We start from the raw sequence: 23,657 nt of genomic DNA on the forward strand, positions 1-23,657 counted from the left end.
CCCCAAGCCCAGTGCAGTCCCAGTGCCGTGCCCGGTGTCGTGCACCATGGCCGGTGCAGTGTCGGTGCCCGGTTCCATGCCCCGTGCCCGGTGCCGTCCCGGTGCCGGGCCCGATCCGTGCTCCCAACCCTACGCTAGGGGGCGCCGCCGCGCTCTCCCTCCAGCGCCGAAAGCCGGTTGGCGCCGGCTCCCCCTCGGCTCCTTCCGGAGCAGCTCGGGCGAGGGGCGTGGTTCCGATCGCGCTCGGCCGCCGGGGGAAGGGGCGGAGCCGCCGCGGCTTCGGGCAGGTTCGGCCCCCTCCAGCTCCTCTCGGCTCTTTCCGGGGCGGGTTCGGGCCGTTCCGGCGGCGTTCGGGCCCTTTCCCAGGCTGCCGCTGGGCTGTGAGGCAGGAGCGGGCTGGAGCCGGGCGGCGGCGGATGGGGCCGGCAGAGAGGTGGGACGGGGCCGGGGGAACCGCGGCCGGATGAGGGGGGGAAGGCGCCAAGGGAACCGGAGCGGGCCCCGCGGGGTGCGCGGCCCCTCATCGGGAGGCGCCCCTCGCCGGGCCCTGCGGGCTCAGCCCGCTCCCTCCCGGCGGTGCCAGCGCAGGGTGCCCGCTGCCAGCGCACTGCCATCCCCCGGGGCCTGTCCACCCCGCGCCGAGGCGCCGGAGCTGGGCCTGTCCCCTCCTTGTGTGTCCCTCCGACCACCCCCCCCCCCGGCCTTCTCCATCCCCAGCGCAGGGACCTCGGTGCCATTCCCCCGTGCAGTCCCATTGCTGCGGGCAGCGCTGCCTATCGGAGCTGCAGGGATCCAGCCTGGGCTGGGGGCTTGGATGTGGCTTGATCCCACCATGGCTCTGCCCAGGCTAGGGTCGGATGGTGCAGGGATGCTCCCATTCGGCTGGAATCCAGCCTGGGGGGGCTATGGCTTTGCTGTCTCTGGGCGCAGTTGCCCCCAAACCCTGGCTGTAGGATGGTGGCCAGCCCACCTTTTTCCAGTGCGGTTTGTGCGCTTTGTTTGTTGTGATCCTGTGGATGGTTCTGAGCCCATCGAAGAGGAAGGTTCCCGTGGTCCCGTAGTTCCCAAACTGAGGTATTCCCAATGGGAAGTAAAACCGAGAGGGGGGGAAAACCTGTCTGGAATGAGCTCTGCAAGAGCTGGAGTGGCCCCAGCATTGTGCCTTTGGGCACCCGAGCCCAGCGCGGTGCAGGAATGGCCGCGTCTCCTCCCCATTCATGCACGGCTTTTATTTCCTGAGCAGCTCTTAGAGCCACTGGGGAACTGGCCCTGTGACTTTCTCTGTGAGAGCAGAGAATGGAGGCAGCTGAGTAAATATAGCCTAAATCACTGCTTTCCTGGCCATTCCCCCGCCCTTCCCTAACATGCGGAGGGCTGGTGTGTCCCCGAGGCTGGGTTGGCCTCTGCTGGAGTCATCGACTCCTCCATGATGTGGGAAAGCCATGGTTTGGTTTCTTTGGTGACTCTCTTTGACGTGGGCACATCAAGCTCAGGCTGTGCGGTTCACAGCAAGGCTTTGGTGCTCCTTTGCTGCCCCAAACCCCTTGGGTTTTCGCTTGCTAGAACAAGGTTTTAAGCACATAGAAGAACCCTTTCTGCCCGCAGTTGGGTTTCGCTGGACAAAAGCTCTGGGTTGGAAGGGAAAGCGCAGCTCTGCTGGAATGTGGCGAGGAGCAGAGTGGTTTCTGGAACCGGTTTGGAGCCGTGTCAGAGCGCCAGCGGTTCGCTCCGAGTGCTGCGCTGTGTTTACAGTGAAAAAGAGTATTTATAATATCAAGGACTCTTTTAATTCCTCTGGGAATAGCTGGAGCCACAGCTTGGAGCTAAAGGAACTGAGTAATGGAAGAGAAAAAGCAGAGGCAGGGGCAGTGGCTTTCGCAAGCTGGAAGGTCTCCCCTCTCAACTAGGACCCGAATGATGCTGACCTGCTAACGTGGGTGCTCCTCACCTTATAGCTTCATGGGATTGCTGCGTTGTGCAGAGCTGCTCCTAAATCATCATTGGAATTCCAGATCCCCCGGGGAAGGTGATTTTGAGCAGATAATGCAGCAAGAGCACTTGGGGGGTTATTTTTTAACATGTCCTCACCTGCTTTAGAGCTGTGATTTTAGAGGGAAGTGGCCAAAATGCAGCTTTTGGGTTTATTTCTGTCAAAAGGCCCTAAACCCAACCCCGGGAGTGCTCTTAAAATGGGAGTCGTGTGTTCTTGCTGCTTGGGTGCTGGTGGAAAGGGAGCCTGGAGTCAAGTGCTGGGGTTGGTGTTCTGGTCCTTCTCCCCTCAGTGCCAGCATGGAAAAGGCTCTTGCAGGGAGGAGGAGAACGTTTGAGGTGGGGAGCACAGGACAAGCTGCAACTGAAGCAAGAAAATCCCATGTCAGGAGGAGCCTCCGGACAGTGTGAGAAGTCTTGGATTGCCTGAGGTGCTCTTGGGCTGTCCAGCCTCGGAGGAGGAGGTTGCTGAGACCTCTCTGCTCCGTGTCTCTGCAAAGGGCTGCTGGTGGCCATGGCCAGGACCCTGCTAAACCTCAGGCTCTGCTGCCAGATGCATGAGAAGCACTTCTTGGGGAGAAAAGAGGAGAAAAAGGTGACAATGGCCTCAGCTGCCCCATGCCTCTGCTGCCATGCAGTCACTCTCAGGGCAGCTTGGGCACGGCTCCCGATGGAACTCATTTTCCCTGCCATTCTTCCCCGTTTGGAGGGAAACAGGAGCTGGATGGCAGTGCCATGGCCACCACCAGCACTCCCAGCACAGCTCCGGCTCTTCCCTGCCATTGCCACCACCAGCACAGCCTCGCTTGTAGCTCCAGCCTTGTGAGCTGTTGAGGCTCCAAAGCCGGGAGCTGGCCTGGGAAGCCGCCCAGGAGCACAGGGATTGCTGTGCTGTTTGTCCCACATTATAAACCCGGCTTTGCCAGGCTCCTGCTCGCTGCTTCGGGTGCATGTGGGTGCAGCGTGACCCACGGCGTGCTCCTGCTGCTGCCAGGGCATGAGGCCAGCAGAGCTGCCTGGCTGTGTGGGTCAGAAGGACTCAGTGCAGCAGCAGTTGTCACCATAGGGCAGCACATGGCAGGCGGGCCCCGTGTCCATTTCTATTCCCATCCCTCGTTGCATACATCCTATTTTCTGGCTTTTCTTAAAGGAAAGCTTTGTTCTCACTGTTTGCAACCTGTTAACATGGAGGGGTTTGCAGTCAAGACTTGCTTTGGGGGGGTTATTTTGTGCTCACTAAGGACGTGCTGGAGCTTGGAAAGGTTTGAGCTGGGTAGATTGTTGTAGGCATATTTTTCCTTTAAATATTTGTATGCATTCTTTTCCCTCACTGGAGGGAAAGGAACGCTCAGCATTGCTTTGAGTCAAGCTGCACTTTGAACTGCGTTTGGAACCGGGTTTAAAAGCCCAGGAACCACATTTAAAACGTTAAGATGCTTTTATTTCTGCGCTGGGCGCACACAAAAAGACTTGTAATGTGTTTTTTGTTTCAACCCCATGCATTCAACAAAGACAGCATTGACAGCGGGGAATGAATCGAGGGCTTGTTTCTGGGCGCTGACAGAGATTTACCAAAGGTATGTGCTTGTCTGGTGCATGGGATTGCCAGAGCAGCCGAAGCAAGTGCTCACCAGCGCGGACACACGAGGCTCCTCTCCGAGAGCTGAGCGAACCTGGAGCTGGGCCCAGCTGGAATCTTTTGGCAGGCTCGGAGGTGTGCTTCCAGCTGACAGGCTCGTGCGTGTCCCGGGCTCTCGGCGCTGCCTTCCCTCCAGAGAACTCTTTCAGGGCTTTGCGAAGCTTCCCTGGAGAGGCCGGTGCCAGCATGAGCCGTGTGGATTTGGGTTTCCTGGGGGGTTCCTCACCTGCGTTCACAGGCACTTGGTCCCCCTGGGGAAGGCAGGTGAGGCTGCTCCAGGACCAGGCTGGCTCTAAGTTATCTGTGCCCAGTGACCCACTGGGATGTGAAGAGCAGGGTGGCCCAGAGCTGCGTCTCTGCCTTCCCATCACAGAGAAGGTTGGCAGGATTTAGCACAGACACAGGAAAAATCCTTCCCTGTGAGGGTGCTGAGACGCTGGCCCAGGGTGCCCAGAGAAGCTGTGGCTGCCCCATCCCTGGCAGTGTTCAAGGCCAGGTTGGACACAGGGGCTTGGAGCAAGCTGCTCCAGTGGAAGGAGTCCCTGCCCGTGGCAGGGGTTGGAGCTGGAGGAGCTTTAAGGTCCCTTCCAACCCAAACCATTCCCTTATTCTCTGAGCTGTTGGAGCCACACGGTGCGGCAGAAGGTGCGGGAACCTGCTCTTTGGAGAGACTTGGTGCTCCAGAGCAGTTTCCCACCCCTCCACACGGATCTGCTTTGAAAAGCCACTGAACAAGTTTGCCAGGGCTGAATGTTTTGTCCTTCCAGCCTCTTCAGCTGCACTGGCTTGTCTGAGGCGCCTGGAGCCGGCACCGGGATGCACGGGTGGAATCCAGGGAGGTGCCTGTCAGGGAGCCCTGACCCCGCAGGCTTTGGGTTCTGCTGCTTTTGGGTGCATTACGGGGTCCGGGACGAGCGGGAGCTGCCGGAGTCTTTCCCAGCAGGCAGCAGCCACTCGGGCCCTTAGCAGTCAGGCAGTGCCCGTGGCGCTGCCGGCTCGGCTCTGTGGGACCTTGACAGGCAGCGCTCAGATGGGCGAGGGGCAGGCAGGCAGCCTGGTCATAAATCTCTCTTTACGCTCTGGATCATGAAGTAATATTTTCCTGGCTGGGAAAATTGGATTGGGGGAATGTGGGCTCTGCAGCGAGTTCGCTGCCGCCGCCAGCCTGGAATGGTGGGAGCTCGCATGGTGCAGGGATGTGCTGCTTCTGCCAACACCAGGAACCTCCCCTGGGTCTCTCCGTGAGTTCTGCAAGCCTGGTGTTGCTCCAGGGAAGCTCTCGAGCAACCAGGATCAGGCTCGGTCCTGTTCCCTGTCCACCAAAGCCCGGCCACGAGTGTCTTCCCTCGCCAGGGGCATTGCTCATTCATGGCACGGCCAGCCCAGCTGGGACACTTGCCCAGGCACAGGCAACCAGTGCAGGCCCTGGCTGCTGCCCAGGCTTCATGTGCCACGGCCTCTTTGTGCCTTTCTTCTTTGCCAAGGGAAGGAACCCACGGATCCTGGCTGTGGAGACAGGGAGCCGGCTCCTCTCAGGGGGCTGCACTGGTCTTGGACTCGTGCAGGAGAGGGGTTTGTAGCTGATGTGAACTGGAACACGGTGCGGGTCCAAGAAGGGTTATTTTGGAGGACTGCAGGTTACCAGTGCGGGTGCATCTCGCTGAGTCCAGCCAGCGGTCAGCGCAGCCCTGGCCCTGTGCCATGCTTGGTTGTGCATTGATTCCGCTGGGAAGAGTGTCCTGGCTCCCTTTGCTCCTCGCCTCCCTCCACAGAGGCTCTCGCAGCCCTGAGCAGCGCCTTCCTGCTCGCTAAAAGCTTTCAGAGGAGACTCGAGTTTGAGCTGGGTTTGGTGGTTTCTGGGCCAAAACAGCTCCAAGCCGTTAGCAGGACCTGCAGCGTTTCAGCAGGCCTTGGGTGTCCCTGGGCAGGCTGGTTCCTGGCTGCCCCAGCTCCTTGTAGGTCCTGTCCTGGGCTGGACGCCATCCTATGGGAACCGGAATGCTGGGATTTGCCTGGAGGAGGTGGAAAACTGGCCTGTGCGGCCGGGAGGGGATGGGAAAAAGAGGACGTGCCTGGCTGCTGGGAATGCCCCAGCTCACCCAGCTCTTCCACAACATGTTAGAACCCAGGTTCCTGCGTTTGGAGGATTTCTGGGCAGGGCAGGCAGCAGATGCTTCCATTTCTGAATAGCTGAAAGGCAGATGAGCAGCTCTAAGCAGGCTTGAAGGCTTCTCAAGATGATTTTAAGGCCATCTGCGGAAGGAACCCATGCCTGCACTTGATGCTGCTGCTTTGCTCAGAGCAAAGCTTTGAAGTGCTGCTCTGCGGGAATGGCAAAGCCTTTCACTGAAGGCTTGGTTAAGCTACATCTGTGGGCAGCTACCTTCAGCAAACTGCCTTGGGGGGGATTGCATGGGGAGATGTAAAGGTGAGCTGTGAAATGGAATCGATTGAACAAGGAAAGGTTGAATCTGTTTGTTTGGCTGCTGTTCAGAGCCTCCCAACTGGGGGTTGCAGGGTGACTCTTTTCTGTATGCAAGCTCCTGCATAAAGGCTGGTTTGTCCCACTTGCTGTCTTCATGTTTGCATAAGTGCTACGAGGAGGGTAAGCTGCAGAAGCAGGCGTGAACCTCCTTAAGATGCAGAGCTGGTGCTTGACTGTAGCCGAGAGGAGGTGGCATTCCTGCTTGCAGCCGCTGGCTTCTCTCCTGCTTTTGGGAGTCTAAACTGGTATTAGCATGTCCCGGTTGGATCCAGGGCTCAGCAGCAGCTGGTAGGTAGGAAAGAAACGAGTCCTGCCTCTCTCAGGTGCTCATGTGAACCGCTCATTTGACTGGTGGTGTCTCAGGAGGGTGAGAGGTGTCTGGCTTTGCATTAACAAGTCTTCTTCTCTTTGCAGGCCCTGGGAAGGCAGACGTAGCGCCCTGCGCTGTTCTGGGCTGGAAGCCCACTGTGCTTTTGCCCCCGGGACTCCAAGAAACCTGCTTCTTTTTCGGTGAAGCAGACCCTGATCTCCCGTTTCTTTGCTGCATGCCCGCTCGCGAGTGCTGGATTATGTTTGTCTCCTTCTCCCTTTGCTCCATCATTTGGTTGAATCGTGGTTTCAAGCTAAGGAAAAGGGGCTGCACTTAAGCACACCGGGACACCCGGACCACGCTCCTGGGGTGCTGGTTCATGCAAAGACATTCAGAGTGCTGATGGGGGAGACCTGCCTTTGAAGTCCCTCCTCTCCCACCCGAAACGTGCTGCCTCACTGTCCAGAGCCCTTCTTCCCGCAGCAGAGAGAATGGGCAGCACCGATGGGTTCCAGTACCGTGCGCTCTACCCCTACCGCAAGGAGCGCGAGGAGGACATTGATCTGCTGCCTGGGGACATCCTGGTGGTGAGCAAGGGGGCCCTGCAAGCCTTGGGCTTCAAAGACGGGGACGAGCAGACCCCCAATCAGATCGGATGGATCCTGGGTGTCAACGAGCGGACCAAGCAGAAGGGCGACTTCCCAGGCACGTACGTGGAGTACGTGGGGCCAGTGAAGATCTCGGTCCCCTCGCACCGGCCCCGAGTGCAGAGGCCTCTCCCCGCCACACCAGGCGCCAGCGGCTGCCGCCTCCCGGAAGCTCTGGAGCAAGGTAAGCCCTGCTGCGTGCTCCCAGCCTCCTCCGCTCCCGGCACGTGGTGGCTGAGGGGCTGGGAGAGGCTCTGCTGGGCAGCACTGGGTTGATTGCCCCTCGTGTTGTGTGCGGTTGTGGTTTAACCCCAGCCAGCAGCTAAGTGCCACGGAGCCACTCGCTCCTTCCCTGATCCCAGTGGGATGGGGAGGAGAACTGGGGGGAAAACTGGTAAAATCCATGGGTTGAGATAAGAACAGTTTAGTAATTGAAATCAAGTCAAATATAATAATAACGGAAAGGGAGATAACAAAAAGAGAGGAATAACTTAAGGAAAACAAGTGATGCACAGTACAGTTGCTCACCACTCCACTGACAGATGGCCATCCTGTCCCCAGGCAGTGATTGGCCTCTTCCAACCAACTTCCCCCAGTTTCTATACTGGGCGTACTGGTTATGGAATATCCCTTTGGCTAGTTCAGGTCAGCTGTCCTGGCTGTGCTTCCTCCCATCTTCTTGTTTCCCTCCTCACTAGCGGAGCACGAGTAACTGAAAAGTCCTTGACTTAGGATAAGCACTACTTAACAACTAAAATACCCGTGTGTTATCACCATTATTTCAGCCTAAAGCCAAAGCACAGCACTGCACCGGCTACTAGGAAGAAAATTGACTCTACCCCAGAAGAAACCAGAACAGGGCCCACATTCAGACCTGGCCAAGAAAAGAGCACGTTGTTCCTCCAGCTTATCAATCTGCTCAGCAGAACTTCTTGGGTCGAGCCTTGTCCCACTCCTACCTCTCCAAGAACCTTCTCTCTCTCTGGCATGCAACTAGCCAGGATCCCTGTGGCCCTTGGTCCCTCTCCCTGCTCTGCTGAGGGTTTTGCCCCTCTCCCTTTCTTTAGGAATAAGCCCTGACCTCTCCCAACCACCTCTCAGCCTCTGGAGCACCATCGCTCCCTGCCAAGAGCCGCTCAGCCCTGCTGAGACACACAATTACTTGTCTCTGGGCAAGAGGAGAAGAGTCAGGATCTAAAAGAGTCCTTCCGAGAACTGGAGCTGATGGCTTGTCTGCCTGGCACCCATCCCTCCCTGAGGATCCAGAGCTCTCCCGGGGGCCGGGCAGCCACCCTCAGGCAGGACATGGGCCATCCTGCCGCTGCTTCCCAGCCCGCCCTGGCCTTGGCATGGCCCTGGTCCGGGAGCTGGGAATGCTGCCATACCCCTGGCACTGCCTGTGGAGCTCCGGCAGCTGCCTGCCTGCTGCCTATTGCTTTGAACATAAACCCGGTGGCAGGGGCTCTGAGGTGGCCCAGAGGGGTGACAGCCACGCTTTGCCTCCCCATGCCTTGCAGAAGACCTTGTGCTGGTGCACTCAGGAGGAGTAGGGTGGGCATCAGAGCACACTTCTGGCTGGCAGTCCCATGTCCTCCCTGTCCTCCGTCCAAGAGCCATGGTTATCCCATCAGCTGCTTCTAGCTGTGGGAAACACCTCCGGGGTTTTAAGGAATGGAAAGAAGCCCCTATCCCATAAATCAGGGTGGTGGGGCTGGTGCAGCTCCCACAGCTGCCTCCCATGCTGCTGCTCCTGGAGCCGGAGGGGTGGAAACATCTCCGCAGGGTGGGAATGTGGTCGGGCTGTGCCTTTGGGTTGGCAGCAAGAGCTGCTGACCTGAGTCACCCCGCAGAAAGCTGCTCCTCTTGGGAGCCTGGGACACGCTCTGCAGAGGATGCGTTGGCCTTGTCTGCATCCAGCCCTGTGCTCCCTCGGGGGCTGGATTTAAGCCTTTGTGGACTTGCTGTCTTCCTCCTCAAGCTGGGCTTGGCGGAGGTGTGTCTGGGTGGTCAGAGCTGCTGCCCGGTGCAGAGGTGTACAAGAAGGTGCGTTCCAAAGCTCCTGACACACAGAAAAGATGCAGTTAGGAAAGAAACCCAAAGTCAGCCAGTCTGCATCCTGCCTGGGGATGGAGCAGAGTGAGGGTCAGGTACAGGGGCACACGAAGAGGGTGCTAGCCCTGTCCCCTGTGGGTGCATCCCCCCAGCCAGTATCCATTTGGGGCACAGCAGGGACCTGCAGAGTGGCAATTCAAACACCCAAGGGCTGTTTTCCAGTGCAGGCTGCTGCGATGCTGATGGGGAGATGCATTTTTGCAACTGAGAAACTGCATTGAAGCCAAACCCATGTTACTTCCTTGTGGCCTGCACTTTGGGAGGTACAGAGACGTCTTCTGGCTGCCCCCCAAAGCTCAGAGCTGATGGGGTTTGTGCCCTGTTTCCCTCATCCTGGCTGACAGGAATCCCTTATCCCCCCCCAGTGTCACACGTGGAGCAGGGCCAGCACCACCTCTGCCCCACCGTCTGGGCACAGGCCTGGTAGCGCAGAGCAGGGAGCCCCAGCGTGTTCCAGCAGTGGATTTACGAGCTGCCGCTGTTTGCCTTCCATAAGGAGGGAGCCGAGCGGAACATGCGGCTCGCTGCTATTTCCGCAGCTGCCCCGGCCCTGCTGTGAGCAGCCTTGTGCAGGGCAGCGCGGCCCCGCGGGCTCGGGAGCTGCTGCTGGCTCCGCTGAGGCTGCTGAGCAGAGCAGAGCAGGAGCAGGCAAGCTGCTGCCTGCTGAAGCAGCACATTCCCGGCCGGGCCACGTGGGCAGCCCCACTGTTTACTCTCCCTTCAGGCCTTCCCAAGGGTCAGGCTCAGAGCTGCCAGCCTGGCCGCTTGCCTGCATCTTCAGCACCACTCTGGGCCCCTTCCCATGGCCAGGGGCTCCTTCCCATCGGGAATTGCCCCCCCTAAGCAGCACAGGTTCATACAGAACTGGGTGCTCCCCTTTCTGTGGCTGCTTTGTCTCCCCGTGAGGCTGTGGGTGCAGGAGGCTCAGGCCAGTGTGGAGTTCCAGCTTGCTGTGTCTCATGGTAAGACCACACCGGGCGAGTTCAGGTCAGATCTATGACAACAGAGCTGTGTTTCGCAATGGGGAGCAGCCTTTTAGCTCTGCATCCCCCGAGTGGAGCGTGTCCGGTGTCTGCACTGACCGTGGGCTTCCTGGGGTCCCGGAGGAGCCTCCCGCACCGGCTGGTGCTCAGCTGGATGCAAGACAGGGCCTGGCACCGCTCATCCTTCGGCAGGGATCCCATTGGCAGCTGCCTGGCCGGGCCTGCATGCTCTTGCCCTGGCATGCATCACCCTCCAGCACTGGGGAGCCCAGAGCAGGGACCTTCGGCTCTTCTGGAGCCAAATGCCACCCGATGCAGGGCTGTAGATCCTCCCTCTGGGAGCACAGGAACCCCAGTGCCATGCCATGTCCTGTAGCAGCTTGCGGGAGGCGGTGGGCTCCTGGGGAGAGGGAGGCAGAGGGCTGGTTTCCATGTTAAAGGAGCAGTCAAGAGCAGGAATTTGCTGACACGGAGTTCTGTCTGAATGGCTGGATTAAGCACAACCTCAGCACCAGGAGCCAGCTCCCTGGCCCTGCTCCTCTGCCAGCCCTGTGCTGGGCAGGCACTGATCCCGGCCTGGCCTCCAGGAGCTCTGCTAACCCCTGTGCTGCCTGTGCCCTGCCTCTGCCTCCTGCGCTCGGCAGGAGCAAGAGGGATCCCCTGCGCACACCCCGTTAGAGGCTTAGAGCAAGGCTGGGCTTGTTGTGAGCCAGCTCGCAGGCTCCCCCAGCCCCTGTGCAGTGTTTGCATGGGCTGCAGCCCGGCAGCAGGGGCCACGGCTTTCCTCACTCTTGGGTTCTGCTGTTAAGAGTGAGTTGGTTGGGCCCTGGCCTGGGGGCTGAGCTGAGGCTGACCCTTCTCTCCCTCCCTCTTCCGCAGGGTCTCCTCTCCTGGAATTGCAGGAGCAGTTCAGCCCTCCCGAGCTTGCACCCCCGCTGCTGGTGAAGCTGGTGGAAGCTATTGAGAAGAAAGGTAAGGGGGGATGTTGAGCACTGCGGGGCTGATACCCCTGAACCCTCCCAGTGAGGGCAGAGCGGGGGGCAGTTGTCTTGAAAAGCTCCATGGGACGTGCAGGACTCAGCTGCCTGCTCCTCGCTTGCTTGAGCTGCCGTTCCCTAGAGCTGGGCTTAACCCCACTGCACCATCCTGCATCGGGTGCTGGGGTTTGGGAGTCACTGCCAGCCTGCTTCTCTGCCACGGGGGAGAAACGAGGACACTGAATAGGGGGTCCTGGGAGCCAGGGGGGCTGCAGGAGGTTGGCCTGGAGCCCCTCCAGGCCTGCTTTAGGCGGTGCTGGCAGCTGAGCGCCGTGTCCCCGCTTCCACAGGGGTAGACAGCGAGATGCTGTACAGGACATCTGGCTCCGAACTGAGGCAGGCGCTGAGAACCGGTAAGAACCAGCTCCGCGCGGGGAGGAGGCGAACGCGCTCAGATGGAGCAGATTAGTGCCTGAGCCAGCGCCAGCAGTAATGCAAGCCAGGCCAGGCAGTTCCTGACTCCCAGCACGCTGCCGGGGGGGCTGGGCCGGCCCCACACATCCCCAGCTCCAGGGGAAGGGCTGGGAGAGGGGGGGGATTCCTGGAGCAAAGGGATGTGGTGCTGGTGAACCCTTGTGCTTGTATCCTGCTCTCTTCGGGTGCCCTGCTCGGTGGTGCTCTGTGGATGGGCTGGCGGAGGCTGCTCTGCCTCTGTCACAGCACTCATAAGCAGGGGAGGATCTTTTAGCTCAGTTTGGTGGCTGGAGCCGTGGCTCCGCTCTGCCGGCAGCTGATGTCTGCACCGCAGGGCCTCCGGAGCTGTCTGCTGCTTGGCTGAGCTTGGGCCTCATCCAGCACTGTGCTGGCTTGTCCCCTTCCACAGACGTTCTTGCAAACCCCAACTGCGTGGTGCTGGCAGCTCTGGCTGCGCTGCTTTTGGGAGAGGCTTTGTTGCCATCCCGCCAGCCTGGTGGTCATGGGATGGCTCGGTTGGAGGGAGATGTTTTCCCCACTGGGTTCAGTGTGGGGCTGCTCAGGCTGTGCTTGTCTCTACCAGCAGCAGGGAGCAAAGCTCTCATCCGAGTCATGCGTGCCCAGGATTCCTGTGGCAGGGCTGAGGGCAAAGAGAGTGGGGACCCAAAATGAGCTCTACCCCATCCTGGGGAGGGGGGAACCTGCCTGGGTTCCCAGAGCCGGGTTGGTTTTGGGGTGCAGGTAGCACTTCCAGGCATCCTCATCCTGTTCGGCTGCCCAAGGGCTGCCTGTGGCTGCCATGTCCTGTGATAGCTGCCTGCCTGGTGCGTGATGGTCTCTGGGATAGGTGCCCGGAGCTGCAGCCATCCCCACGGCAAATCTGTGCCCTGGCAGATTGGACCCTGGGCGACCTGGAGCCCTTTGACGTGCACTCCCTGGGCGAGGCGCTGCGAGGTTACCTGCAGGACCTGCCCTCCCCCGTGGTGCCAGTGCCCGTGCACGGAGACATCCTGCGTATCCTGCAGGGTAAGGGCCTCCCCTGGCTGCGCTGGGAACGGTGGCTGTGTGGGGTGGATCACCTGGGAATGGGTGGCTGTGTGGGGTGGATCACCTGGGAATGGGTGGCTGTGTGGGATGGATCACCTGGGAATGGGTGGCTGTGTGGGATGGATCACCTGGGAATGGGTGGCTGTGTGGGGTGGATCGCTTGGGAATGGGTGGCTGTGTGGGGTGGATCGCTTGGGAATGGGTGGCTGTGTGGGATGGATCACCTGGGAATGGGTGGCTGTGTGGGGTGGATCACCTGGGAATGGGTGGCTGTGTGGGATGGATCACCTGGGAATGGGTGGCTGTGTGGGATGGATCACCTGGGAATGGGTGGCTGTGTGGGGTGGATCGCTTGGGAATGGGTGGCTGTGTGGGGTGGATCGCTTGGGAAATGGGTGGCTGTGTGGGATGGATCACCTGGGAATGGGTGGCTGTGTGGGATGGATCGCTTGGGAATGGGTGGCTGTGTGGGATGGATCGCTTGGGAATGGGTGGCTGTGTGGGGTGGATCACTTGGGAATGGGTGGCTGTGTGGGGTGGATCACCTGGGAATGGGTGGCTGTGTGGGGTGGATCACCTGGGAATGGGTGGCTGTGTGGGATGGATCACTTGGGAATGGGTGGCTGTGTGGGGTGGATCACCTGGGAATGGGTGGCTGTGTGGGATGGATCACCTGGGAATGGGTGGCTGTGTGGGATGGATCACCTGGGAATGGGTGGCTGTGTGGGGTGGATCACTTGGGAATGGGTGGCTGTGTGGGATGGATCACTTGGGAATGGGTGGCTGTGTGGGGTGGATCACCTGGGAATGGGTGGCTGTGTGGGATGGATCACCTGGGAATGGGTGGCTGTGTGGGATGGATCACCTGGGAATGGGTGGCTGTGTGGGGTGGATCACCTGGGAATGGGTGGCTGTGTGGGATGGATGCGTTTGGGGTATTAAAGCAAGTCCTGTCCCTACGGGGTCTGGCACATGGCCCCTGCTGCTGACGGCGCTCCCACGCTGCCGCAGCTGGAGCACGGAGCGGTGCTGCCTGTCCCAGCTCTTCCATGGGGTCTGGTTCTCTTCCCCAGAGATACCCCAGCCGGAGAATTGCCGGAAGCAGCTGCTGCTGGCCCTGGAGTCTCCTGCGGTCCCGCTCCAGAACACGCTCACCCTGCAGTTCCTGCTCCGGCATCTGGGGAAGGTATCGCAGCAGGCCGAGAGCAACAGCCTCCACCCTCGGGCCCTGGGAGAGATCTTCGGCCCCCTCCTCCTCCGGCTGCCTGGCGCCAGGTACGTGAGGCTTTCGGATTCCAGCCGTGCACCAAGCATCAGCCTCTGTGCCTGCCAGGACGAGGAGTCCAGGCTGTAACAGCAGGTCTGGCCGCAGCCCCTGCCTCGCTGCACGTGGGATTAAACTGCTGGCAGCACACAGAGGTGGGACTCAAAGCCAGGGCAGAGCCTTGCTTCTGTGTCAGCCTGGGTCTGGCAGCTGGGATGAACCGGCTGCCCCTTTGCCCACGGAGCACGGGAGCAGTGCCAGGTTCCCCCCTAGAGCTGCTGTTCTTACTTGGCTCCTCTGTCCCTACAGCCCAGAGCTGAGCCCTGACTTCTCCGTCCTGTTTTTGGAGATGCTTCTGCAGACAAAGGAGCTGGAGCTGGAACAGTTGCCTCCAGGTACTGAGATGCCCCTTCCTTGGGGCCTAAGGTGCTGGGGTTTGTGCTCTGGGGATGTGGAGTCTCTGCCCCAATGAGCAGGTTGCTGAGGGCATTTCTGGAGCCCAGCTGTGCCTGGAGCCCGCCTCGAGGCGTTCACCTGCTGCTGTAGATGTGCCTGGAGCAGCTCCCAGCAGCGTGGTTGCCAGGGGGGCTTCCCAGGATAGTCACAGCAGGGAGGCAGACTCAGTGCTCCAAGGGATTGCCTGTGGGCAGCTGGAACTTGGGCTCACCCTGCTTCCCTCCTCCTTCTCTTACAGCCTTGCCTCCAAAACCCCCCAAGCCAAAGCCCAGCGCAGCCAGCTTGGCCAACGGGAACAGCGTGTCCTTGCAGGACGCCGAGTGGTACTGGGGTGACATTTCACGGTAAGGGAACTGCTGGCAGCCCACATCCTGGGTGCCCTGTCCACGGAGTTCTCTAGGGCAGCTCTGGTTGCATCTCACAGGCCATAACAATCACGTTCCTTGCAGGGAGGAGGTGAACGAGAAGCTACGGGACACACCGGATGGTACCTTCTTGGTGCGTGACGCCTCCAGCAAGATCCAGGGGGAATACACCCTCACGCTCAGGTAAGGCGCTGGGGTCCCTATGCTGACAGCAGCCTGGATGACAAGCTGTCAGGCTGGAAGGTGGTGCTGAGCATCCTCTCCTCTCCTTTCACCGCAGGAAGGGAGGCAATAACAAGCTGATCAAGATCTTTCACCGGGAAGGGAAGTACGGCTTCTCGGAGCCCCTGACCTTCGGCTCGGTGGTGGAGCTCATCACCCATTACCGGCACGAGTCACTCGCCCAGTACAACGCCAAGCTGGACACCAGGCTGCTCTACCCCATCTCCAAGTACCAGCAGGTGAGGCCTCTGCAGTGCTGGCCAGGGGCATTTGCTCGTCCATCCCCAGTCCTTTGGTAAAGGTCGATGTCCCACCTCTTCCCCATGCTGGGACATTACTGTGTGGGGTGACAGCCAGCCTGCAGGACTGGTGGGGTTTTGTGGGACCAGCTGCCTCGCAGAGGGGCTGCTGTAGGGCAGGAGCAGGCCCTGGCGGAGGCTCTGTGTATGGCAGGACCAAGTGGTGAAGGAGGACAGCGTGGAAGCCGTCGGGGAGCAGCTGAAGGTCTATCACCAGCAGTACCAGGACAAGAGCTGGGAGTACGACCTGCTGTATGAGGAGTACACGCGCACATCCCAGGTACACAGGCACTGCCTTCCCCCTGGGCTGCCCTGACGCTGTGCACGGAGGGGAGCAGAGGTTGGGCATCCACTGCCTCACTTTGCTGCTGGACTTGAGGGGGCACCCCAGAGAATGGGCTTTGAAGAGAGCGATACTTTGGCTGCAGCGAGGACAGTGCTTCTTTAGGGAGGGGGAAAGAGAGGATGCGAATGGGCAGAACCTGCCCAAGTGCTCCCCCGTCCTAAGCTCTCCCCTCCCTTCTCCTCAGGAGCTACAGATGAAGAGGACTGCAATTGAGGCCTTCAACGAGACAATCAAGATCTTTGAGGAGCAGTGTCAGACGCAGGAGAAATGCAGCAAGGAATACATCGAGCGCTTCCGGCGGGAGGGCAACGAGAAGGAGGTGCAACGGTGAGGACAAGGGGTGGTGGAGCCGTGCCCTGCCTGGGGAAGAGCTCTGCAGGGCTGGAAGCTCCTCCTGGCCCAGCGCAGAGCCGAGGCACGCACAGCCCTTGTCTCTCCAGCAGCGTGCTGTGTGCTGGAGCTGGCAGGCTGCCTCCTCCGCCTCCCCCAGCCTGGCTCACAGCCTCATTCCCCCCTCTTTCTCCCAGGATCCTCATGAACTCGGAGAAACTCAAGTCCCGCATCACCGAAATCCATGACAGCAAGATGAAGCTGGAGCAGGACCTGAAGAAACAAGCCTCGGAGAACCGGGAGATCGACAAGCGCATGAACAGCCTCAAGCCAGACCTCATGCAGCTGCGCAAACTGCGGGACCAGTATTTGGTGTACGTAGCTCCTGCCCCCGTGGAGGGCTGGGAATGGGGCCCTGCTGCTCCCCCCAGCGATCCGGCTGCCTCCTTGAGGGCTTTGGGGCTTGTCAGACCAGCTTGTGGGCTGCTGCGTGCAGCTTGCGGCCTCGGGCACAGCTGCTGCCCTCTGGTGATGGCTGCTCCAGTGGTGTCTGGCCTGGGCACGCTGAGCTCTGCCTCTCCTTCCCCAGGTGGCTGACGCAGAAGGGTGCCCGGCAGAAGAAGATCAACGAGTGGCTGGGTATCAAGAACGAGACGGAGGAGTGAGTGTCCAGATCAGTGTCCAGAGAACGTGCAGATGAGGCCCTCAGTGGCAGGGTTTAGTGGTGGGTTTGGCAGTGCTGGTGTAAAGGTTGGACTTGATGACCTTGAAGGCCTTTTCCAGCCTGGTTGATCCTATGATTCGGGGGAGGGGCTGCAGGAGCAGAGCCTGTGCCAGCCGGGTGTGCTGCGGCTGATCCCATCTCCCTGCCCGGGAGCTGAGAACATGTCCCGTGCCGGAAGGGGTGCTGGCATCTGGCAGTGGGAGGGGAGCTATGGGGGCCACATGCCCAAACTGAGGGGGTCTGACCCTCCCTGTGCTCGATTGCAGCCAGTACTCCATGATGGATGATGAGGAGGAGCTGCCCCACCACGAGGAACGAACGTGGTACGTGGGGAAGATCAACCGCCTGCAGGCAGAAGAGATGCTTTGTGGCAAGCGGGACGGCACCTTCCTGATCCGCGAGAGCAGCCAGAAGGGATGCTACGCCTGCTCCGTGGTGTGAGTATCTCCATGTGCTGGGGTGGGGCTGGTGTGGGCTCTGCTCCCGCGTTCCAGCTCGACAGACGCTGGAGCTGGTGGAAGCATCAGCGGGGCTTCCAAGGTGTCCCAGATGTATCTTTGGGCTGCTCTGGTGGTGCCTGCTTGTGCTCCACTGTCCCTGTCCCGCTGCTGACCCGTGTCCTTTATGTCCCTGGCAGGGTGGACGGTGACACCAAACACTGTGTGATCTACAAAACAGCCACAGGCTATGGGTTCGCTGAACCCTACAACCTCTACGCCTCCCTCAAGGACCTGGTCTTGCACTACAAGCACACGTCCCTGGTGCAGCACAATGACTCCCTGAATGTCACGCTGGCTCACCCTGTCCTTTCCCAGCCACCAGCCAGATGAGCAGCCCATGCACAACGTAACAGCTGCCTTCAGCTTCTCCCCAGGGCGCTGCTTTCTGGCTCTGGACTCTTTGCACCCTGTATAGTTGAGTCTCTGTTCTCCTGCCCCTCCAGAGCCTCTGAGATGTCTGTGACCGTTCCTGATGTCCCTTTTGGTCAGTAGCTGAAACCCGTGTTGGCTGGTGGGACAAAACGGCTGGGCTGTTGATTCCCAGTGGACTCCAGCCTTTAGGAAGCAGGATCCAGTCGTGATTGAATTGCTGGGGTGAGCACAGTCCTCTCTCCTTCCCCAATAAGCAGGTCAGATCCCCTCTTGCTGGCAGGTCGCCCCACTATGCATCACTGTAGAGGTAGATTCCCAGTTCCAAGGGGCTCCCTGCTGGGATGCTGGAGGAGGCAGAGGAGGAGGCTCCGCTGAGCATGTGCATCCTCCACTCTCACTTCCCTTGGTGACTTGCAGGCTGTGGCAGTGTCTGGTATGAGAGGTGCTGCTCTTCCATGCAGAGACTCATTTAGAAAGGAGAAACCCTGTCCTCTGGGGTGCTTTTCAACCCAGGTTTCCACTCCACGCCGTGCCCCAGCTGCCTGTCTTGTTCCCTAATTCCATAATCACCTCTGGAGTGTTGCTGTCCGGGGAGGGAGGATCCAGTTAGTGAGGAATCTCTCGCCTTACTTGTGCCAGCTAAGCTGTGAAATCCGTGTGGGTACCGTGTGTTTGCCCCCCAGCAGAACCTCTGGATGCACAGCTCCTTGTTTCTGGCTGTCTTGGGTGAACCTTCCCCTTGACGCTCACTGTAGCTCTGTAAATACGGTTCCTTTTGTAATCAGCTGCTTTCCTAGTGCTGGTGTTTGCTGAGCTCCCAGTACCCAGCAGCTGCCCAGGCTGCTGCAGACCTGGGTCCTGCCAGCTTGAAGCAGGAGGGGGCCAGAGGCTGACGCACACTACAAGCCCTGTACAGAATGAAGGACCTCTCTGCTGCACGAGGATGGTATCTGCTGGGCCGAGGGCCTTGGCACATGGAAACGTATATGCATGATGTGGAACTCTGTATGCAAAGCACTTAGAATCATGAGTACTGTATGGGGGTGAAGGAGCTGGGTGTTGCTGTCGTGCTGCCCCTCGGAGCTGGCTGGTGCAGGCAGGGATTTGTTGTGTCCGAGCTCAAAGGGCTCAAGGGCCACAGAGGTGGCTCTGCTGGACCTGGGCTGAGAGTCGAGGCCATGGTGGCATTTGTTTCACTGGGTTATCCTGTCTGCCTGCCTTGAAGAAAGCATTACTTTTCCTCTTGATTTGCCAGAGAGGCTCTTTCCCTTCCGGAGCTGCATCCTCGGGATGGATGCTGTAGGCTTCGCCGCTTCTGTTGCAGTTGGACCTGCGAGGTGCTGCGTGCTCGTGCTCTGCATCCTGTCCTTGATGCGCCATCTGTGTCGGGTACCGCGCTGTCCCTCCTCCCCCAGCTCTGCCTTGCTCTCATCTGGGGCCCTGATCCTTTTGGATCTGGGGTTGCTGGAGCAAACATCCCATCCCTGTTGCTTGTGGCAGCTTCTGTGCTCGGCTGTACAGCCCCCATTCCCTGCATGCCCTCTGCAGGCCCTGGGCTGTGGTTTTGGGGCTGGTTCATCACTGTTTGGTGCTCTGAGGCCGCGGTGCAGCAGTGCCAGCCCTGACCCATCACAGCTCAGGGTGCCCAAGTGCCATGGCAGGGGCAGGCGCCGGCTCCGGGGAGCTGTGGGGCACAGAGCCCAGAGGAGGCCACGTGTGGCTTCAGGCATCACTCGGGAAAAGCCACCAGGGATAATGAAGGGAATAGTTTGTGCTTGGGCACGTGAGAGATGAGAACACATGGGAATGGGGCAGGGAGGCCTTGGTGCTCATAGCCCTTTCTGCAGAGGCCTCCGGGGGGGTGCCACGCCAGCACCCCAAAGCCTCCTGCCAGGCTCCCACCCCATTCCCAGCAGTGTTATTTCCTTCTCTCACCACGTTCTTTGCTCCTCCTGGCTGAATTCCTGCTCTGCTCCCCACGCAGTCCCCTTCGCGCCGGAGCCTTTTCCTCCCCAGGAGCTTGGGCAGCTCCCTGTGATCATGGGGGGGTCACAGTCACCCCCTGCGCCCTGCAGCACCCATCACCCCTCCAGGGCTCTGCTCGCTGTGTACAAGGAGGAGGACAAAGCCCTTCCCTGGGGCTGCCTTTCCCTGACGGTGCTTGACTTGGCTCCCTGCAGCTCAGCTCTTCCCTGGCCCCCCCGGGGGGGGAACCCCAAGCCCTGAGCTCCCCCACAATTAAGCTGGTTGTGATTTGTCCTTCGCTGCTTTGCTGGTGCTGTCGGTGCCGCTGGATGCCGCCGCTCGCGATGTGTTCCCAGGCCCTGGGCTGTGCTTTGCTGCTTGTGACCCCCCCCAAAACTCCCTGTTGTCCCCCCAAACCGCGCTGCTCACCCCCATCCCATGGGTGCAACGTGGCCGTTCCTGCTCCCCGGGGCACGGCTCCGGTCTTGTCTCTCTCTGTCCCAGCTTGGGATGCTCCACACTCCCCCATCACCCCACTGAGGGCCCGGGGGGGGTGCTGTGCTCGGGGAGGATGTGGCGGCTGCATGAGCACAGCTGAGGTTTTAGTTCTAGGTATATGCAATAATCCCGCGCCACTTCAGCTGCCCGTTACCAGCAGTAGCTCTCTCTATGCTCTTTCTGTCGATGTTTACTAATGTCAGCCCCATTATTTGTTACTGTAAGAGGATTTTTGTACGGTACTTCCAAAAAAAAAAACAAACCCCACAGAACAACCCCCCCCCCCCCCAAGAAAAAAAAAAAAAAAGGAAATAAACAGAATTCATGGAACCGCTGCAGGGAATTCTGTGGGAACAGAGGGGATTGGGACCCGGCTGGGTGCAGGTCGTGCCGCATCCTGTGCCAGGTGACAGCAGAACTCTGTGAATGGAAGTGCTTCCATTCCCGGCACTAGGAATGACTCCAGGGCAGAGCTGCCGCTGCGGGAGCGCTTCAGCGCCTGCACCCAGCTGGGAACCGCCAACCCCGGGCTGCCGGGGCTCGGGTTCATCCCGGCCCTGCCAGCGGGGCTGGGGCAAAGCCCTGGACCCCAGCGCTGCGGCGGAACCAAGGGGGCCGGGCCCGGGCGGCCCGCGTGAGTCAGCGCCGGCGTCACCGGAGGGGCCGGTTGAGCGGGGCAGGAAGGGCGGGCGCAGCTTTGGAGCTGCTCCTGGGGACAGCGCTGCCGCCGCGGCCCCCGCAGCGTGCCCATGGCCCCCGCGGCGCTGCTGCCGCTGCTGCCGCTGCTGCCGCTGCTGCCGCTGCTGCCGCTGCTGCCGCTGCTGGCGCCGGGGCTCGGCGCGGCTCCTCCCGCCTGCGACCGCCACCCTGCGCGCCTCTGGTGCCGCTCGCCGGACATCGCCGCCGCCGCCTGCCAGGTCAGAGCCGCCGGGGCCACCCGGAGCGCACGGGACAGCGGCTCCGATGGGGCTGGGTGAGCGGGGCCGGGGCCGGCACCGCGGCGGGGCATCCCTGCGGCACGGGCTGGCAATGCCACAGGGGTGCTCAGAGCGGTGCCCTGCACCCCCCGGCCCCGACCCCTTCCCTGGGCACTTGTGCTTTTACACCATGAGGCTTATTCCCACCCCGGACGGCGACACGGCTGCACCCGGCGAGCCCAAGGGGCTGCAGCCACCCCTCGGCGGTGGGTGCTGGGCTCCACTCCTGGGGAAGTTGCCGTGGAAAGCCCCGGCGCTGCAGGACTTTCACTTCCCTTCCCACTCCCTCATCCCCCCTCCCAGCCCCCTTCCCAGGCGCTTTCCTGCATCCCTGTGAATGTGGGGAGCGGGGAACCGCAGCCGAACACATCCCCCCCCCGCGCACCCCGTCCCGTTCCTGCACACAGGCTCCGAGCCCCTGCGCCCACCCCTCGCACCCGGCGGCTGCCCCCGTGGAGCTGAGCCTGTTCTACGAGAGCCTGTGCCCTGCGTGCCGCAGGTTCCTGGTGCAGCAGCTCTTCACCGCCTGGCTGCTGCTGCCCCCCGAGGCCCTGAGCATCACCCTGGTACCCTATGGTAACGCCCAGGTAGGGGCCGGCGCGACCTTGGTGCCCTGGGGGGCTCGTCCCGGTGCTGCCGGCCCCGCTCAGAGCCCTTGGTCCTGCAGGAGAGGAACGAGAGCGGGAAGTGGGAATTCCAGTGCCAGCACGGCCCCGAGGAGTGCTTGGGCAACATGATTGAGGTGAGGGGGTGGTCTCTGTCCCCGCGGTGGTGGCGTGCGGGGAGAGCTGGTGGTGAAGGAATCACAGAATCCCAGCCTGGTTTGGGTGGGAAGGGACCTTAAAGCTCCTCCAGCTCCAACCCCTGCCACGGGCAGGGACCCCTTCCACTGGAGCAGCTTGCTCCAAGCCCTGTGTCCAACCTGGCCTTGAACACTGCCAGGGATGGGGCAGCCACAGCTTCTCTGGGCACCCTGTGCCAGCGCCTCAGCACCCTCACAGGGAAGAGCTTCTGCCTAAGAGCTCAGCTCAGTCTCCCCTCTGGCAGGTTAAAGCCATTCCCCTTGTCCCATCCCTACGCCCCTTGCCCAAAGCCCCTCTCCCTGTCCCCTCAGGCCTGCCTGATGCACGAGGCCCAGGACTTCAGCACCTACTTCCCGGTCATCTTCTGCCTGGAGTCGGGCAGCTCCGTCACCAAGACCCTGGAAGCCGTACGTGCCCCTCCCCGTCCCCGGGCCCGGCTGCGGGGCCGCTCCGCGCTGACGGCCCGGTCCCTCCCGCAGTGCCTCCAGGTCTATGCCCCGCAGCTGGACAGGGCCCGCATCGCCGCCTGCGTGCAGGGGGACACCGGCGCCAGCCTCATGCACCGCAACGCGCAGCGCACGGAGGCGCTGGACCCCCCGCACCAATACGTGCCCTGGGTCGTGGTTAACGGGGTACGGCCGGGGGGGGGAGCCGGGGCCGCGGGGCAGGGCCGGGGGGGGGAGCGCCCCTGACCGGCCCCGTGTCCGCACACGCAGAAGCACACGGACGAGCTGCAGGAACAGGCCGAGGCCTCGCTGCTGGGGCTCATCTGCCGCCTCTACCAGGTGGGATCCCGGTGGGAATGGGGGCCGGGACCCGTCCCTGTCCCCAGCGGGGCTCTACCGGTCACTCTCTGCCAGGGGGAGAAGCCCGAAGCCTGTGGGAGCTCAGGGACACTGGAGGCCCCGCCCCGCTGCCGGCGCTGAGGGGAGGTCTGGGAGCAGCGGGGAGAGAGCAATAAAGAGGACGGGTTCGGTTAAAAACAAGAGGCTCCGGATGGGGCGCTGGGGGCGGCGCGGCGGGGGCCGACCGGGATCAGCGCAACCGGGGCCGCCTCGGTACGTGTCATGGCGGCCGCCTGTGCCTCGGTACGTGTCATGGCGGCCGCCTGTGCCTCGGTACGTGTCATGGCGGCCGCCTTGCCTAGGGAAATGCCATGGCGGCTGCCTCTGTACGTGTCATGGCGGCCGCCGGAAGCGGAAGTGTTCCGTCACAGACTGCGCCCTCCATTCCGCGTGCTGGTGGTGGTGAGCGCGGCAGGTCCGGGGTAACGGGGGGGGGGGGTTGGAAGCGTAGCGCTGGTATCGGGGGGCACGGTACCGGTACCATGGCACGGGTACGGGGAGCATGGCACGGGTACGGGGAGCAAGGCACGGGTACGGGGAGCATGGCACGGGTACGGGGAGCAAGGCACGGGTACGGGGAGCATGGCACGGGTACGGGGAGCATGGCACGGGTACGGGGAGCATAGCACGGGTACGGGGAGCATGGCACGGGTACGGGGAGCAAGGCACGGGTACGGGGAGCATGGCACGGGTACGGGGAGCATGGCACGGGTACGGGGAGCATGGCACGGGTACGGGGAGCAAGGCACGGGTACGGGGAGCATGGCACGGGTACGGGGAGCAAGGCACGGGTACGGGGAGCATGGCACGGGTACGGGGAGCATGGCACGGGTACGGGGAGCAAGGCACGGGTACGGGGAGCATGGCACGGGTACGGGGAGCAAGGCACGGGTACGGGGAGCATAGCACGGGTACGGGGAGCATAGCACGGGTACGGGGAGCATGGCACGGGTACGGGGAGCAAGGCACGGGTACGGGGAGCAAGGCACGGGTACGGGGAGCATGGCACGGGTACGGGGAGCATGGCA

The 23,657-nt window shown here is 61.3% G+C and overlaps 2 protein-coding genes across 2 annotated transcripts; both read left to right on the forward strand.

Moving 5' to 3' along the window:
• Positions 1 to 324: 324 nt before the first annotated feature.
• PIK3R2 (phosphoinositide-3-kinase regulatory subunit 2) lies at positions 325 to 20,275 on the forward strand. The gene is made up of 16 exons (XM_080633857.1): positions 325 to 433; positions 6,528 to 7,254; positions 11,045 to 11,137; positions 11,493 to 11,555; positions 12,511 to 12,642; positions 13,737 to 13,938; positions 14,237 to 14,322; positions 14,622 to 14,727; positions 14,833 to 14,931; positions 15,029 to 15,209; positions 15,424 to 15,549; positions 15,800 to 15,942; positions 16,143 to 16,319; positions 16,535 to 16,606; positions 16,936 to 17,106; positions 17,307 to 20,275. Exons 2-16 carry the CDS (start codon positions 6,915 to 6,917, stop codon positions 17,497 to 17,499), a joined length of 2,184 nt encoding a protein of 727 aa, XP_080489983.1. The 5' UTR covers positions 325 to 433; positions 6,528 to 6,914; the 3' UTR covers positions 17,500 to 20,275.
• Positions 20,276 to 20,686: 411 nt separating this feature from the next.
• IFI30 (IFI30 lysosomal thiol reductase) lies at positions 20,687 to 22,767 on the forward strand. Its single transcript, XM_080634167.1, has 7 exons — positions 20,687 to 20,921; positions 21,389 to 21,568; positions 21,649 to 21,723; positions 22,096 to 22,191; positions 22,264 to 22,416; positions 22,501 to 22,569; positions 22,645 to 22,767. The coding sequence occupies exons 1-7, from the start codon at positions 20,754 to 20,756 to the stop codon at positions 22,708 to 22,710; spliced, it is 807 nt and encodes a 268-aa protein (XP_080490293.1). The 5' UTR covers positions 20,687 to 20,753; the 3' UTR covers positions 22,711 to 22,767.
• The last annotated feature ends 890 nt before the right edge of the window (positions 22,768 to 23,657 follow it).

The sequence above is a fragment of the Psittacula echo genome (genome assembly GCF_963264785.1).
Source record: "Psittacula echo genome assembly, chromosome: 24".
NCBI classification, from domain to species: domain Eukaryota; kingdom Metazoa; phylum Chordata; class Aves; order Psittaciformes; family Psittacidae; genus Psittacula; species Psittacula echo.

Bases quoted from the DNA above. Each gene is read 5' to 3' on its own strand.
- PIK3R2 (XM_080633857.1), top strand. From the start codon at position 6,915: ATGGGCAGCACCGATGGGTTCCAGTACCGTGCGCTCTACCCCTACCGC. The intron at 11,138-11,492 runs GTAAGGGGGGAT...CCGCTTCCACAG, and splicing joins GGAAGCTATTGAGAAGAAAG to GGGTAGACAGCGAGATGCTG. The intron at 16,320-16,534 runs GTACGTAGCTCC...CTCCTTCCCCAG, and splicing joins CTGCGGGACCAGTATTTGGT to GTGGCTGACGCAGAAGGGTG.
- IFI30 (XM_080634167.1), top strand. From the start codon at position 20,754: ATGGCCCCCGCGGCGCTGCTGCCGCTGCTGCCGCTGCTGCCGCTGCTG. The intron at 21,724-22,095 runs GTGAGGGGGTGG...CTGTCCCCTCAG, and splicing joins GCTTGGGCAACATGATTGAG to GCCTGCCTGATGCACGAGGC. The intron at 22,417-22,500 runs GTACGGCCGGGG...CCGCACACGCAG, and splicing joins CCTGGGTCGTGGTTAACGGG to AAGCACACGGACGAGCTGCA.